Source organism: Puma concolor, chromosome A3 (genome assembly GCF_028749965.1).
Source record: "Puma concolor isolate L17-30 chromosome A3, mPumCon1.1.hap2, whole genome shotgun sequence".
NCBI classification, from domain to species: Eukaryota; Metazoa; Chordata; class Mammalia; order Carnivora; family Felidae; genus Puma; species Puma concolor.
This window is the reverse complement of record NC_141669.1, coordinates 67,594,340-67,609,265: the sequence shown is the minus strand read 5'-3', so window position 1 is coordinate 67,609,265 and position 14,926 is coordinate 67,594,340. Positions and strand designations below refer to the sequence as shown.

The 14,926-nt window shown below is 38.7% G+C and overlaps 1 protein-coding gene across 4 annotated transcripts in view; it reads left to right on the top strand.

The window, feature by feature from the left end:
* The window catches only part of EML6 (EMAP like 6), a 282,419-nt gene that overhangs the window by 125,696 nt on the left and 141,797 nt on the right, over positions 1–14,926 (top strand). For all 4 annotated transcript variants that reach the window (XR_015249223.1, XM_086701101.1, XM_025931862.2 and 1 more), the window contains exons 6-7: positions 2,465–2,650; positions 4,489–4,624. Coding sequence is in view for 3 of the 4 variants with exons in the window: in XM_086701101.1 (XP_086557227.1) it covers positions 2,465–2,650; positions 4,489–4,624 (322 nt within the window). In the remaining variant the exon portion in view is untranslated. The remainder of the gene's footprint in view (positions 1–2,464; positions 2,651–4,488; positions 4,625–14,926) is intronic.

Genomic DNA, 14,926 nt, shown 5'->3' with positions numbered 1-14,926 from the left:
ATATTTCAGTAACTCAGATCAGAGGTGCACATTCTAGAGTTAGAGAAATAATAACTGCAAAGTAATTACCCTTCTTTAGGAATAATGATTTTAAAATTATTGTCCTTTTAATCTTTGTATATGGTGAGAAAAGGAAACATCTGCCTTTGGGTTTTGGCATGTTTATACTACCAGTAGGTGTTTACATTTAATAGTTTGTTCAGGTTCAAAATTATTTTATTTTTTTTTTAAGTTTATTTATTTTTGAGAGAGAGAGAGCGATTACAAGCAGGGGAGGGGCAGAGAGGGGGACGGGTCAGAGGATTCAAAGTGGGCTCTGTGCTGACAGAAGATAGCCCGATGCTGGGCTCAAACTCAAGAACCGCAAGATAATGACCTGAGCCAAAGTCCGACGCCCAACCGACTGAGCTTCTCAGGCACCCTGTTCAGGTTCAAAGCTAATACTTAAATGTTTTCCCAAAGCTAATACATACTCCTCTTTTCCCCAAATCTTTTTGTTCTTTCCGTATTATACTTGAGTACCTTTTCATAGAAATAGTAAATACCCAAGAAACAAATCACTGGAGTTGACAGAAGAGAGAAGAATTGCTCCTTAATGAGAGAAGAATTCTATATTGTCTCAAGTAGTTGCACACCTGCCTCTCATCCTCTATAAGGGCCGTCACCTCCATAGCTGCCAGAGTCCTGCACCTCCAAGGTAGTACAATCAGCCCAGAACTCCTTCCCTCAATACTTAACTAAGAGGGCCACCATTTTTCCTCTCCTAAGGCACAAAATATTTGGGTTGTCACTGATTTTTCCTCACACATTTGTCACCTGGACTTGCCTGATCCTCCTCTCTAATCCCAGATGCACCTTGTTTCTCACCACTGATCCAAATCCTAGCTTTGCTCATTCCAGTTAATTCAACATGGTTCTCTCTGAATTTTCTTGGCACTTGTATGTAGTCTAAATATGCTGCTTTGAAATTATTTCTGGTTTTATACGTATCTTCATTAGATTCAAAGTTCTCAAGGCAGGGGTGCCCAGGTGGCTCAGGTGGTTAAGCATCTGACTCTTGGTTTCAGCTCAGGTCATGATTTCACAGTTTGTAAGTTTGAGCCTGGAGTTGGGGTTTGCACTGACAATGCAGAGCCTGCTTGGGATTCACTCTCTCCTCTCCTTTTGTCCCTTTCCTGCTCTCTCTCTCCTCTCTCTCTCGTTCTCTCAAAATAAATAAACTTTTAAAAATGATTGAAATTTCTCAAAGCAAAGATCAAGACCTCAATATTTTCTCATGTATAGCCCCCATTGAATCCTTACCTTCAACAAACCACTTAGGCCCCCTTTCCCTCACTTCCAGGTGGGGATGATAAGAATAGCTGCTTTAGCCTGTTCTCAAGAGTATTATGAAGATCAAATAAATGTAAAGAGCCTTTATAAATGTTGAGGGGCTATATACTTAGCAGTAAAGTTATACCAGTTCATACATTTTAAAAACTATGGTGGGGCGCCTGGGTGGCGCAGTCGGTTAGGCGTCCGACTTCAGCCAGGTCACGATCTCGCGGTCCGTGAGCTCGAGCCCCGCGTCAGGCTCTGGGCTGATGGCTCAGAGCCTGGAGCCTGTTTCCGATTCTGTGTCTCCCTCTCTCTCTGCCCCTCCCCGTTCATGCTCTGTCTCTCTCTGTCCCAAAAATAAATAAACGTTGAAAAAAAAATTAAAAAAAAAAAATTAAAAAAAAAAAAATAAAAACTATGGCAAAAAAAAAAATACTTAATTTCTGTATAGCCACAGAAGTCTACTTGTTGCTTTCTATAAAGTGGCTCAAGCTTTATGCTTAAGGTCTTTCACATGATAAATTATTCAGTGAAAATTGAAAAGGTTAGTTATTTGGCTATATAGGAAGATAACTCATATTTAGGAAGCTTTTGAGTAAGATTTCTACAGTGAAGATATATAACATTTCAAGTTAGAAACACATGATATCCAAATACATACATACACACACATGCACGCACACCAAAAAAACATCTGGAAGATACATCCATGTGTTAACAGGAGGCTGTAGATACTTCATTTTTCCTCTTTATACTTTTCTTTATTTCTAAACTCCTCTACAATGAACCTATACTGCTTTTGTAATTTGACCAAAAGTTAAAGACATGATGATTTCACTCACTTTATTCCAACTCTGAGAACATTGAGCTTTTGTGTTTAATCACCGTTAAACAATTAGCAAAGTTTGGAAATTTTGGAGCTTGGAAAGTTTTAATAACACTGCTAAAAGTGTTTATTATGCTGCTAGTAGTTGGCTAAAAGGTTTTGCGATTCCATTGGTTGCCACAGAACAAGTTAAATTACGTGTGCCTAGTTCAACTATAGCAAATTATATGAAACGTACTCAAATGTAAGCAAATACCAATGATGTGATGCATCAGGATGAATACGTTATTTTTGGATCTATGTATTTTAATCACTTTCCAGTTTTGGACACTCTGTGGAAATGCCTTGACTGCAAAAAGAGGGATATTTGGCAAAACAGGGGATCTTCAGACCATCCTTTGCCTTGCATGTGCCAAAGATGACATCACCTATTCTGGTGCTTTAAATGGCGACATCTATGTCTGGAAAGGGCTCAATTTAGTCCGCACCATTCAAGGAGCACACAGTGTGAGTATGTCCATGTGGAAATTTGGTGATTATTAAATAAGTTGATATCACAAATAAGTGTGTTTTCCTGTTGTATTAAAATCAGCAGAACTCTGCTGAAAACTACCTAAACATTCATCAAAAATTTCCCCAATTATAGCTATTCTTGTTCACCTTAAAAGAAATAGTTCAAAAGCTCAATAATTTAATTAACCTTCACCTCAATCATTGATTGGTTGATTAGTGTTATTCATCCACATCTAGAAGAACAGGACTGTTTCATCATCAGTTTTATCTTATAGATCAGTACTTCTCAAATTTTAATGTACCTGTGAATTTCCTGGGGATCTTGTTAAAAATGCACATTCCGATTCAGTAAGTCTGAGATGATGCCTTTGCTGCTGGCCTGTGGCCCATATGTAGACAACTCTTGTTTTTACATTTGTTAGTAAGGGTAGACTTTCTGCACTCTGAGTAAGTAACCTCTAAATCCAAATCACAAGTTCTTAAAATACAAACAGAAACCATTGACACACTTCTTTTTTGATGATCTGCTCTGTAAGAACATGGGCAAACTTTACTTCTGACCATTCTGCTCTCTTTTGACACCTATGATAATGGTTACACTGCTGTATCTATAGATGATAAAATGGAAATGCCCAGAAGAATGGGGAGATGTGAAAGCTAAAGCCTATTATAGTAAATGGAAATTTGGTAAACAATTTTTAGAAACTCACCAGACCTGTAGCTTAGGTCCTGACTCCAAATTGGTCCCCATTACTCTTAAATAAAGAAAAGTTTAAGCACGTCTTAGCAAAAGAGCTGTAAAATTTTAGATCTTTCATTGGCTTGTATGTTGAACCAATTTTCTTGGCTTCACTAATTATGAAACCGATCTTGAAACCATTCAGAGGTCAGCATTTGTCCCCATGCATAAAAGCAGCTGCCTTAGTAATCTCATTTCTCTTCACACTAGATCTTAGGTCAACAGTATATTGTTACAGCACTTCTCAATAGACCAGGTAAAATATTTTCCTGTGGAGAAGCATCTTTAAGTTACGGGACTATTTCAGGTGTGGGAAAAAAAAACATCTTCATATAATGCTTAACAAATTAACACAAATGTAATTTGTTTTCAATTAGGCTCAGGTGTTGCCTTCTTGAACTCATTGAGATGCATTTCAGGCACCTGTGTACCAGTAAAAGTGTTTCTGTTCCTAGCTCAAATATCTTTGCCTGATTATTTTGAGAAGTGATTTATATGAAACACCTCTATTGTTGTCTTTTCTTTATAAGGATCAGTTGTCACCTAAAGGAGTTTGATCTTCATATCTACTTTAACCAAGGAATTAGTGAATAATATTTTTTTCAAATTGCCATCAGTTTAGTAATGGTAAAGGAGCATTTGAACTGATTTGCTTTGGTGGTAGTCATGATTAATTTTACTTTAGCCAAAATGAAGGATATTATAAATGGCTACTTGTTCTATTGTCAGGATTGCAATAGAGAACAAGGTTTTTTGTTTGTTTGTTTTTTTACATTTATTTATTTTTGATAGACAGAGTGAGACAAAGTGAGAGCGAGGGAGGGGCAGAGAGAGAGGGAGACACAGGATCGGAAGCAGGCTCCAGGCTCTGAGCTGTCAGCACAGAGCCCGACGCAGGGCTCGAACCCACAGACTGTGAGATCATGACCTGAGCTGAAGTTGGACGCTCAACCGACTGAACCATCCAGGTGCCCCGAGAACAAGGGTTTTTAAAAACATTTTTGTTTTTGCTTTTTTTTTAATCATGAAGCTCCAACTATAATGACTATTTAGAATCCTTCAAGTATTGAGTATAATCTGCCTTACTCAACAGGCTGGAATCTTTAGCATGTATGCTTGTGAAGAAGGCTTTGCCACTGGTGGACGAGATGGGTGTATTCGATTATGGGATACTGATTTCAAACCAATAACCAAAATTGATCTCAGGGAGACAGAACAAGGATATAAAGGTAATGCATGTGGTAATAATTACCCATAACTCTAAAAGTGTTAAATAACAATGTGAAGTTCTGTATTTGTATTTGTTTCTGTATCCATCTTATTCCGGAAAGGATTTAAGGCAGTTTACATAAATGGATTGCATACACGATCAAAAGTGTGTTAAAAACAAATGGATACCCCTTCTTTCTCATTTGCATGAAGGTATTTGTGTGTACTAGCAATGGTCCTGCTACAAAGATCAATAACATAATGAGAAAACCACCGAGTGGTATCTTGGGAAATGAGACTTTGAATTATAAAACTGGGAAATTCTGGACAAGTTGGTGACCCTAAATGAGACTGCACCCAGCCTCTGAAAATAAGTAAATAAATAATTGCTAGGTAAAACAAGACCAAAAAATTAGCTTTAAAGTAGTAGCTATCATAGTAGTAGAAGTTAACTTGGGATCAGGGCTGGGGACATGGATTCAAATCCAAGTTTTGCCTATGATAGATTTGAGTCAAATGTTTAAAAATCTCTGGGTCTCAGTTTCCTCCTCTCTAAGATGAGGATAATACTAGCAACAGCCACGTAGAGTTGTGTGAGGATTAAAAACATGTACAGAGTGCTTAGACTAAGTCATGGTATAATCAGCCCTCAATAAATATTAGCTATTATTACAATATACTGAGTATATGTACCAGGCAATACAAAACAGTTTATATACATTTAAATTTTCATCATAGGTACCAGGCAATACAAAGCAGTTTATATACATCTATTTAAATTCTCATCATATTATAATCTCATCCTTACAGACAAAGAATTGGGGTTTGAGAGAATTTAAAGTGGAAATGTAAACAGAAAAGATAAGATGAAGTCCTAGGCGATGTTGGTACACTAAGTATGTGGAGGGGGGGGCTCTACTATTTGCTGCAGAGGGGCCCCAGACGCTGCTCTTGGCTCCTCCAGCCATTGCTGAGGGAGGGGGTGCTCAGTACCGTGACTTATGCTGTCCACAAGATGCAAACTGACTCACTGCTCAGGTGAAGGTGAATTTCTCCCAGTGCTGAAATGAGAGAGAAATTTCCCAAGGATCTTCCTAGAGAGTGTTCTGTGACAGGAGACCCAAGTCCTCGAAAGGCCTGAAGTGAGCCGTTACTCATCAGGTTCTTTTCCACGAAGCCCCTTGATGCAGGCTGACAGCAGTGTGGCTACAGAGGTTTCTTCAAAGGCCAAGTGGTCTGATGGTGCTCAGAGCTCTCTGCTGACCTGAGGTGGATTCCAGAGGACTGAGAGAAGAATACTACCTATTCTTTAGGCCATCCTCCTTGAATAATATTGTTGTCAACCAAAACTTTCTTGAAAATTATGCAGTACAGAAGTGAGCTGGATCTTGTACTTCCTATATGTACTCAGAGTCCAGTTTCCTAAAATATCTTTTAAATACAAAAAGCTAATCTGGAGATTGGATTGTTATTTTCTTATGGAAGCTCAGGATCATGTTTGGATGCATTTCTGAATACCAGGTACAGGGGTCACCATACCAAGTTGTAAAATGTAGTGTCCACTTCATTGCATTGACAAGGAGACAGTTGAGGCCCTTTAGTTCTCTGCCATAGTGCATAAGCCAGTATAACTTTATTCAGAAAAATACTTAAAACAGATATGAGCAAGCAAGCATCCATAAGAGCAATGTAAAAAATATTGGTAAAGCAGCCAAAAACGTTTGACTTTGAATCATGAAACTTCTTGGTATATATTTCAAGGTAAATGGAGAGAAAATCATGTGCTTAGACAAGAGATGAGTTAATTTACTAGGTGGGATTATTGACCATAAACTGGCTAGATGTTGGGGAGCATAAACCAGCAATGATGATTCCTTTTTGGCACTTTATCCAGCTCATCCAGAAACTATATCACAAAATTAAAAGATAGATTTTAAAGTGGATATCATAGCAGAAGCCATACTTACCGTGTTGTACTTTTCTACCTGATACTGAGTCCCTGACTTAAGGGTCTCAAAGGAGAGTTCACAAGCCAGTGCATAATGTGCATCCAGGTAAGTGGGGGTTTATATTGATTGCATGGCCAACTCCTGTCCCTGGAGTCAGAGGGAGATGGTCAGGAACAGCCTGCATTTTTTTCCACTCTCAACAGATTCCTACATACATGTCCCTGCCAAGGTCAAAGCAGATAGAGGTGGTGCATGGTAGACAGGAAGTGTGCCTGTACATCATAAATGTGGCCTGTGGTGCCTGGGCTTACAGTTTATCAGGAGACAGACTGGCATGCATGCATTTGCAGATGGATGACCAGTGAGACAAGATCCCTATTTCCATGGGAGTAATGGACTGTGCTTTCAAAGGATCTTAAAGACCATGCTGCAGTTTGAACCCAAGGGAGCCTTGAGAAGTTGTGCCATTCCTCAAATGGCAGCTGCTTTCCTGCCATCTTCTTGATTTTTACAATCACTGCTTACTACCAATACTCTTATTTTCTCAATATTTTATTTTAAATTTATTTTATTTTATTTATTTACTTATTTTAATGTTTATTTAGTTTTGAGAGAGAGAGAGAGGGGCAGAGAGAAAGGGAGACAGAAAATCAGAAGCAGCCTTCAGGCTCTGAGCTGTCAGCACAGAGCCCTACACGAGGCTTGAACTCGCGAGCCATGAGATCATGACCTGAGCTGAAGTTGGACTCTTAACCGACTGAGCCACCCAGGCACCCCCAAATTGATGTTAATACATCTCTTTTTTTTACTTCTCCTTACTATAAACAGTAAAACACTTTTTAAAAAATATGCATCCTTTATAAAGCCTTCACTACTTTTTTAAACGTTTTATTTATTTTTGAGACAGTATAAGTGGGGGAAGGGCAGAGAGAGGGGAACTGAAGATCTGAAGCAGGCTCTGTGCTGACACCATCAAGCCCAATGTGGGGCTTGAACTCATAAGCCCTGAGATCATGACCTGAGCCGAAGTTGAACACTCGATGAACTGAACCACCCAGGTGCCCCACCTGTCACACTTTGACAATGTTGTAACAGAAATCCACTATGTACTGCCCAACTTGAAAAGATTTTTATTTGAGTCCTCTCTATCTTTTTTGGTGAGTGGGGAGGTGAGACTGACTAAAAGTTAATAAATATTGTTGCTCTTTTCAAGGAACCAGCTCCTGGTTTCTTGATCTGTTCTATTGGTTTTTTAGTCTGTTTCATTTATTTCTGGTTTAGTCTTTATTATTTTCTTCCTTCTACTGGTTTGGAGTTTTGTTTGTTGTTCTTTTTCTAGCTCCTTTAAGTGAAAGGTTAGGTTGTTTATTGAGATTGGGTTTTTTGGTTTTTTTGGGGTTTTTTTGCTTTTTGGGTAGACCTGGAATGCTATAAACTTCTTTCTTAGAATAGCTTTTGCTGCATCCCAAAGATTTTGGACCTATATGTTTTCATTTTCATTCATTTCCATGTCATTTTGATTTTCTCTTTGATTTCTTGATTCACCCATTCATTGTTTACTAGCATGTTATTTGACCTCCCTGTATTTGTGTTCTTTCTAGATTTTTTTCTTGTGGTTTATTTCTAGTTTCATAGAGTTGTGGTCAGAAAAGATGCATACTATGACTTTGTTGTTTTTTAATTTGTTGAGAGTTGTTTTGTGGCCTAATATGTGATCTATTCTGGAGAATGTTCCATGTGCACTTCCAGAGAATGTGTATTATGTTTTAAGTTGGAATGTTCTGAATATTATCTGTTAGGTCTATCTTGCCCAATGTGTCATTCAAAGCCACTGTTTCCTTGTTGATTCTCTGTTTGAATGATCTGTCTGTCCATTGATGTAAGTGGTATGTTAAAGTCCCCTACTGCAACTGTATTACTATTGATGATTTCTTTTTTGTTTATTATTAGCTGCTGTATGTATTTGGGTGCTTCTATGTTGGGTGCATAAATATTTACAATTGTTATGTTTTCTTTTGGGATTGTGCCCTTAATGACTATATAGTGTGGTCTTTGTCTCTTATTACAGTCTTTGTTTTAAAAATTTTTTTTTAATACTCATTTTTATTTTTGAGAGAGAGAGCATGAGCAGAGAAGAGGCAGAGAGAGAGGGAGACACAGAATTTGAAGCAGGCTCCAGGCTCCAAGCTGTCAGCACAGAGCGTGACACAGGGCTCGAACCCATGAACCATGAAGTCATGACCTGAGCCAAAGTCAGATGATTAACTGACTGAGCCACCCAGGCACCCCTTATAGTCTTTGTTTTAAAGTCTATTTTGTCCAATGTAAGTTTTGCTACCCCAGCTTTCTTTTTACTCCCATTTGTATGATAAATGCTTTTCTGTCCCTTCCCTTTCAATCTGCATGTTGCTTTTAGTTTGAAACAAGTCTTTTATAGGCAGTATATAGATAGGTCTTGTTTTTTATCCATTCCATTTATGTTCAAAGTAATTACTGATACGTATGTACATAATGCCATTTTATTGCTTATTTTATGGTGGTTTTAGTAATTCTTCTCTGTTCCTTTCTTCTCTTGTTCTTTTGTCTCAGTTTGTTGGCTTTCTTTACTGATATACTTGGATTCCTTTCTCTTTGTTTTTTGCATATCTATTAGTGGTTTTTTATTTGTGGTTACATAGCATCTTGTGCGTAGAGCATCTTGTGCATTGATTTGTGGTTACATAGCATCTTGTACATAGCATCTTGTGCATAGAGCAATCTATATTAAGTTGGTAGTTACTGAAATTTGAATCCATTATTTACTCCTGTCCTCTCCTCAGGTTTTAGGTGTATTGTTTCATGCTTTATATCCTTTTATTTTGTGAATCTCTTGACTGAATTTTTATAGATATACTTAATTTTACTCCTTTTGTGTTTCCTACTCGTTGCACTACTGCTTATGGTCTTTCCAATCAGTCCCTTTTAACATTTCCTGTAGCACTGGTTTAGTGGTTGTAAGTTCTTTTAACCTTCTCCTTCATTTAAAAAAAATTAATGTTTATTTATTTTTGAGAGAGAGAGAGAGAGAGACAGTGTGAACAGGTGAGGGGCAGAGAAAGGGAGACACAGAATCTGAAACAGTCTTCAGATTCTGAGCTGTCAGCCCAGAGACTGACGTGGGGCTTGAACTCAGGAAATGCAAGTCATGACCTGAGCTGTAGTCAAATGCTTGACGAATTGAGTGGCCCAGGCACCCCAACTCTCTCCATTTTGAATGATAGCTTTGCTGGATAGGATATTTTTGGCTTTAGGTTTTTTTGTTTTGTTTTGTTTTGTTTTGTTTTTTGTTTGTTTTTCAGCACTTTGATTATATCGTGCCGCTCTCTTCTGGTCTGCAAAGTTTCTCCTGGAAAATTAGCTTATAGTCTTATGGAGTTTCCCTTGTATGTAACTTTTATTTTCTCTTTCTGCTTTCTTTTTTTATTTTAGAGAGAGGGAGTGCAAGCAGTGGAGGGGGAAGAGGAGGGGAGAGGGAGAGAGAGAGATTGAGAGATCTAGAGATCTTAAGCAGGCTGCATACTCAGCACAGAGCCCAGCACAGGGCTTAATCCCATAACCCTGGGATGATGGCCTGAGCCAAAATCAACCAACTGAGCCACCCAGGCACCCTTCTCTTTCTGCTTTTAAAACTCTCTCTTTATGACTGCTTTTCACCATTTTAATTACAGTGTGTCTTGGTGTGGACCTCCTTGGTGTGTGTGATTTTGTCAGGGCCTCTCTGTGCCTCCTGGATCTGGATTTCTGTTTCTTTCTCCAAATTGAGGATGGTTTCACCTATTATTCCTTCAAATAAATTTTCTGTCCCCTTTTCTCTCTCTTCTCTGTCTGGGATACCTATAATGCAAATGCTATTATGCTTGATGGTGTCACTGAGTTCCCTAACACTATTTTCATTTTTTATTATTTATTTCTTTCTCCCATTCACCTTGCTTGCTTGCTTGCTTTCCATTACTTTGTCCTCCAGATTACTGATCTATTCTTCTGCCTCCTCTAGTCTGCTATTTATTTTTTCTAGTGTATTTTTAATTTAGTTATTGAGTTCTTCACCTCTGATTGGTTCTTTTTTTGTTTTTGTCTCTTTAAGGGTCTCACTGAGGTCCTCCATTCTTTTCTCAAGTCCAGTGAGTATCTTTGTGACATTTACTTTAAATTCTATATCAGGCATATTACTTATCTCCATTTCATTTAGCTCTTTTGCTGTGATTTTGTTCTGTTCTTTCATTTGGCACTTCTCTGTGTCCTCATTTTGTCTAACTCTCTTTATCTGTTTCTCTGTGTTAGGCAAACCAGCTATTTTTCCTGTCCTTGAAAGTGGTGGCCTTATGTAGAAGAGGTCCTTAGTACCCTGAAGTTTAATGTCCCCTATTTTCCAGACCCTGGCACTTCAAGGGTGTCTCCCATGTTGTTGCATGTGCCCTGCTGTTGGGGCTGAGCCACTTTTGCTTTCATTTTTGTCATCTACATTAGGTCTCTTTGCCTGTTATAAGCAGTGTTTGTCCCATATGTTGTTAGTGGTCCTGTCTGGATCCTTCTTGGGCTTGAGTTCAGTCAGACCAGGCATTTACCAGAGATACGGTAGCAGTGAACTGCAGAAGAACATGGGGGTGGAGTGCGTGGTGTTAGCAAGGTCTGCTTGGGTCTACTGTGGAAGGGAACCTGGAGCTGAGGCCTTTCTGGAGGGGTAATATCCACAAGGGAACACAAGGGTAGGATGCAGTATTAAGCAAGGTAGGTAGAAATGTTCGTGCTGTTCTGGTTCCTGCAGGTGTCCATGTGTCTGGTTTGGGGATGGATGTAAGAAATAGTGCCTGTGTTCCTGGAGAAGTCGCCCAATGATCCTTGCCCCTCCTGCATGCTCTGAGATTAGTAAGCAAATTTCCTTCCTGTGTACCACTGGCATTCTTCAAACTGCTCCTTTTATGCTATATCTCCACAGGGCTGTTTTTTGTGCTCTTTAAGGGTGGGGACTCAGTTTCCTCTCATCCTCCTGGCTCTCCCAGAGCCAAGCCTGCTGATTTTTCAAGTTCCAGGTTTTAGGCCCTACTGATTGTAAGAACTCACAAAATTTGGCCCCTCTGGTTTTTGAAGCCAAATGATATGGTGATTGATCTTCTCTCAGTGGGCTCCCTGGTGTCAGAGTCTATTTTTCTGTTTTCTGTTCCTGCAGTATCCCTCCTTCCCATGGACAGTCTTGTGGGTCCATTTAGCTCCCAACCACATCTCTGCCCCTCCTATCCTCTTTGATGTGATCTCTTCTGTATATTTAGCTGAGGAAAGTTTGTTCTGCCAATCTCTGGGTCCTTTTCTGGGTTCCTTACACTGATGTAGGTATTATCTAGTTATATCTGTGGGTTGAAGTGAGCTTAGGATCTTCCCACTCCACCATCTTCCCCAGAAGTCTTCCACTTTAACCATTTCTAAGTGGATATAATCAGTGGCATCATTTAAGTCCATTCACACTGTAGTACAACCATCATGACCATCATCACCAGAACATTTTTCATCTTCTTAAACTGAAATTTCATACCCATTGAACAGTAACTCTCTTTTCCCCTCTTCTCTTGGCCCCTGGCAGCCACCCTTCTACTTTCCATTTCTATGAATTTGCCTGTTTTAATTACCTCATATAAATGAAGTCATACAGGATTTTCTCTTTTTTGACTGACTTCTCTTAGCATGTCTTCTCTTAGCAACATGTCTTCACATGTTGTAGCATGTGCCAGAATTTCCTAAGGCTGAATAATACTCTATTGTATATACTACATTTTGTTTATTCATTCATCTGTGACGGATACTTGTTTCCACCTTTTGGCTATTGTAAATAATGCGGCAATGAACATGGATGCATAAATATTTCTTTGAGACCTTACATTCAGTTCCTTTGAATATGTAGATAGATAGATCTAGATAGAAGTAGAATTATTGAATCGTATGGTATTTCTATTTTTAATTTTTTTGAGAAACTGCCATACTGTTTTCCATAGCAGCTGCACTATTTTACATTCCCACTAACATGGCACAGAATTCCAATTTCTCTACATCCTTGCCAAATATTATTTTTTTTTCCTAGCAGCCATTCTAATATGTATGAAGTGTTATGTCATCATGGGTTTGATATGCATTTCCCAATGATTAATGATGTTGAGCATTTTTTTGATAAGCCTGTTGGCCCTTTATATGTCTTCATTGGAAATTTCTGTTCAAGTCTTTTACCCATGTTAAAATCAGGTTGTTTAGTGTTTTGTTGTCATATCTTAAGAGTTCTTTATATATTCTAGATATTATCTCTTTATCAGATACATGGTTTGCAAATATTTTTTCCCATGCCATAAATTGCCTTTTCACTATGTTGATTATGTTCTGTGATGCACAATTTTTTTTTTATTTTTATGCCCAGTTTTTTTTGTTACCTATGCTTTTGGTATCATATCCAAACAGTCATTGCCAAAGATACTGTATCATGAAGATTCCCCCCCCCCATATTTTCTTATAATATTTTATGGTTTTACCTTTTATGTTTAGATCTTTGATCCATTTTGAATTAATTTTTTTTTTTTTTTTTTTGGAAAGAGAGAGAGGGAGTGAGTGAGGAGCAGAGACAGGGAGAAAAAGAATCTCACAAGGGGCAGAGAGAGAGAGAGAGAGAGAGGGAGAAAGAAAGGAAGAGAGAGATGCAGGGTTCACCGTACGTGGGGCTCATGCTTACGTCAAGCAGTGCTTGTGCTCACCCGAACCAGGCAGGGCTCAAGCTCACCAGGGGTGGGGCTGGAACTTACTAACCATGAGATCATGACCTGAACTAAAGTCAGATGCTTAACTGGCTGAGCCACCCAGGTGCCCCTTGAGTTAATTTTTGTATATGGTGTAGGGCAAGGGTCTAACTTCATTCTTTTTTTCTCTAAAAAATTTTTAATAACTAATTTAGCAGTGAAACTTGACCTGAACTTAAATGAGGCTCTTTGTCTTCATATGTGTGAATATTCTTACACATCACTACAGAAATATTTGATTTCAAGGTGCTGCCCCAGACCCCATTGGATGTATTAAATGAGTCCAAAACCCAAAATTTTCTCAATTCCACAATTCCAAGTGCAACCTGCCCCAAGGAATCTCAGATATATGGGATAGTGGAGCCCCTAAATGTTTTTCAGTGAAAAATTCTGGAATTTGCAAGCTGGTAGAGACATTGGATTTTGGAGTGTAGAGCTCTCACCTTATGGATGAATACAGTGAGGTCAGAGTCCTTGGCATTCAGCTAATTGTAGGATTCAGGCTCTAACTCCTATCTCACTTTAAACTTAACAATGCATTTTGAGTTTGATCATTTTTAAAACAAATTTATGATCTGCATAAAATAATGAAGCTTAAATGACTTACAGCGATAACAAAAAAGCCAAAAATAACTCTTAAGGCAACCAAAATGAATTACATCAATGGTAATAAAATACTTGGATATAGTGGTTGTAAATGATTATGTCTAAAGAAATAGGGTAATTATTCACACAGTATAGGATGTATTATATATTTACTCATTGAATAAACATTTATTAAGCATTTACTAAGTGTCAGATACATGCCTAGCAACTGGATGAGCTCATCTAAAAAGCATGTTTCAGGCATTTTACTTAGGAATTTTTTGTGTATTTATTTTAACTTCAAACACATATTTGTTGAATCGTAGCTCTCTCTAATAAACTATATAAACTTCAAATCCAGAGATGTCTTGTATTAGGTTAGGCAGCATTACCTCAGCATTAAGCAAGAGTAGGAGGCTCATGTCCCCTTACAAGATAACCCTTCATAGACTTTTCATCACATCTGCTGCCCCTTTGGTGGCCCGAACCACTGTCTTTAACATAGATTTCTGCAGTTGCTTTATATTTATACCTCGTGTCCCTGCTTCTCAGAATAGCAGCTAGAGAGATTGTTCAAAATTTATGTGAGCCAGGGGCACCTGGGTGGCTCAGTTGGTTAAGCATCTGACTTCAGCTCAGGTGATGATCTCATCATGGTTCATGGGTTTGAGCCCTGTGTTAGGCTCCACACTGACAGAGCACAGCCTGCTTGGGATTCTCTCTGTCTTCCTTTCTCTCTGCCCCTCCCTGACTTGGACTTTCTCTCTCTCTCAAAATGAATCAATAAACTTAAAAAAATCTTACATGAGCCAAATCACATTATTCTTCTCGAAAAAGAGTCAAAGTCCTCCAGATGGCCTACGAACTCCTCCCCTTCATGCCTTCCTCCTTCCATTCTGCCCTCTGCCCTGGCTGCCACTGTCTCCTGTGATCTCTGAGCTCCCAGGCTGTTCTCTCTGCCTGCAACACTGTCCCCAGG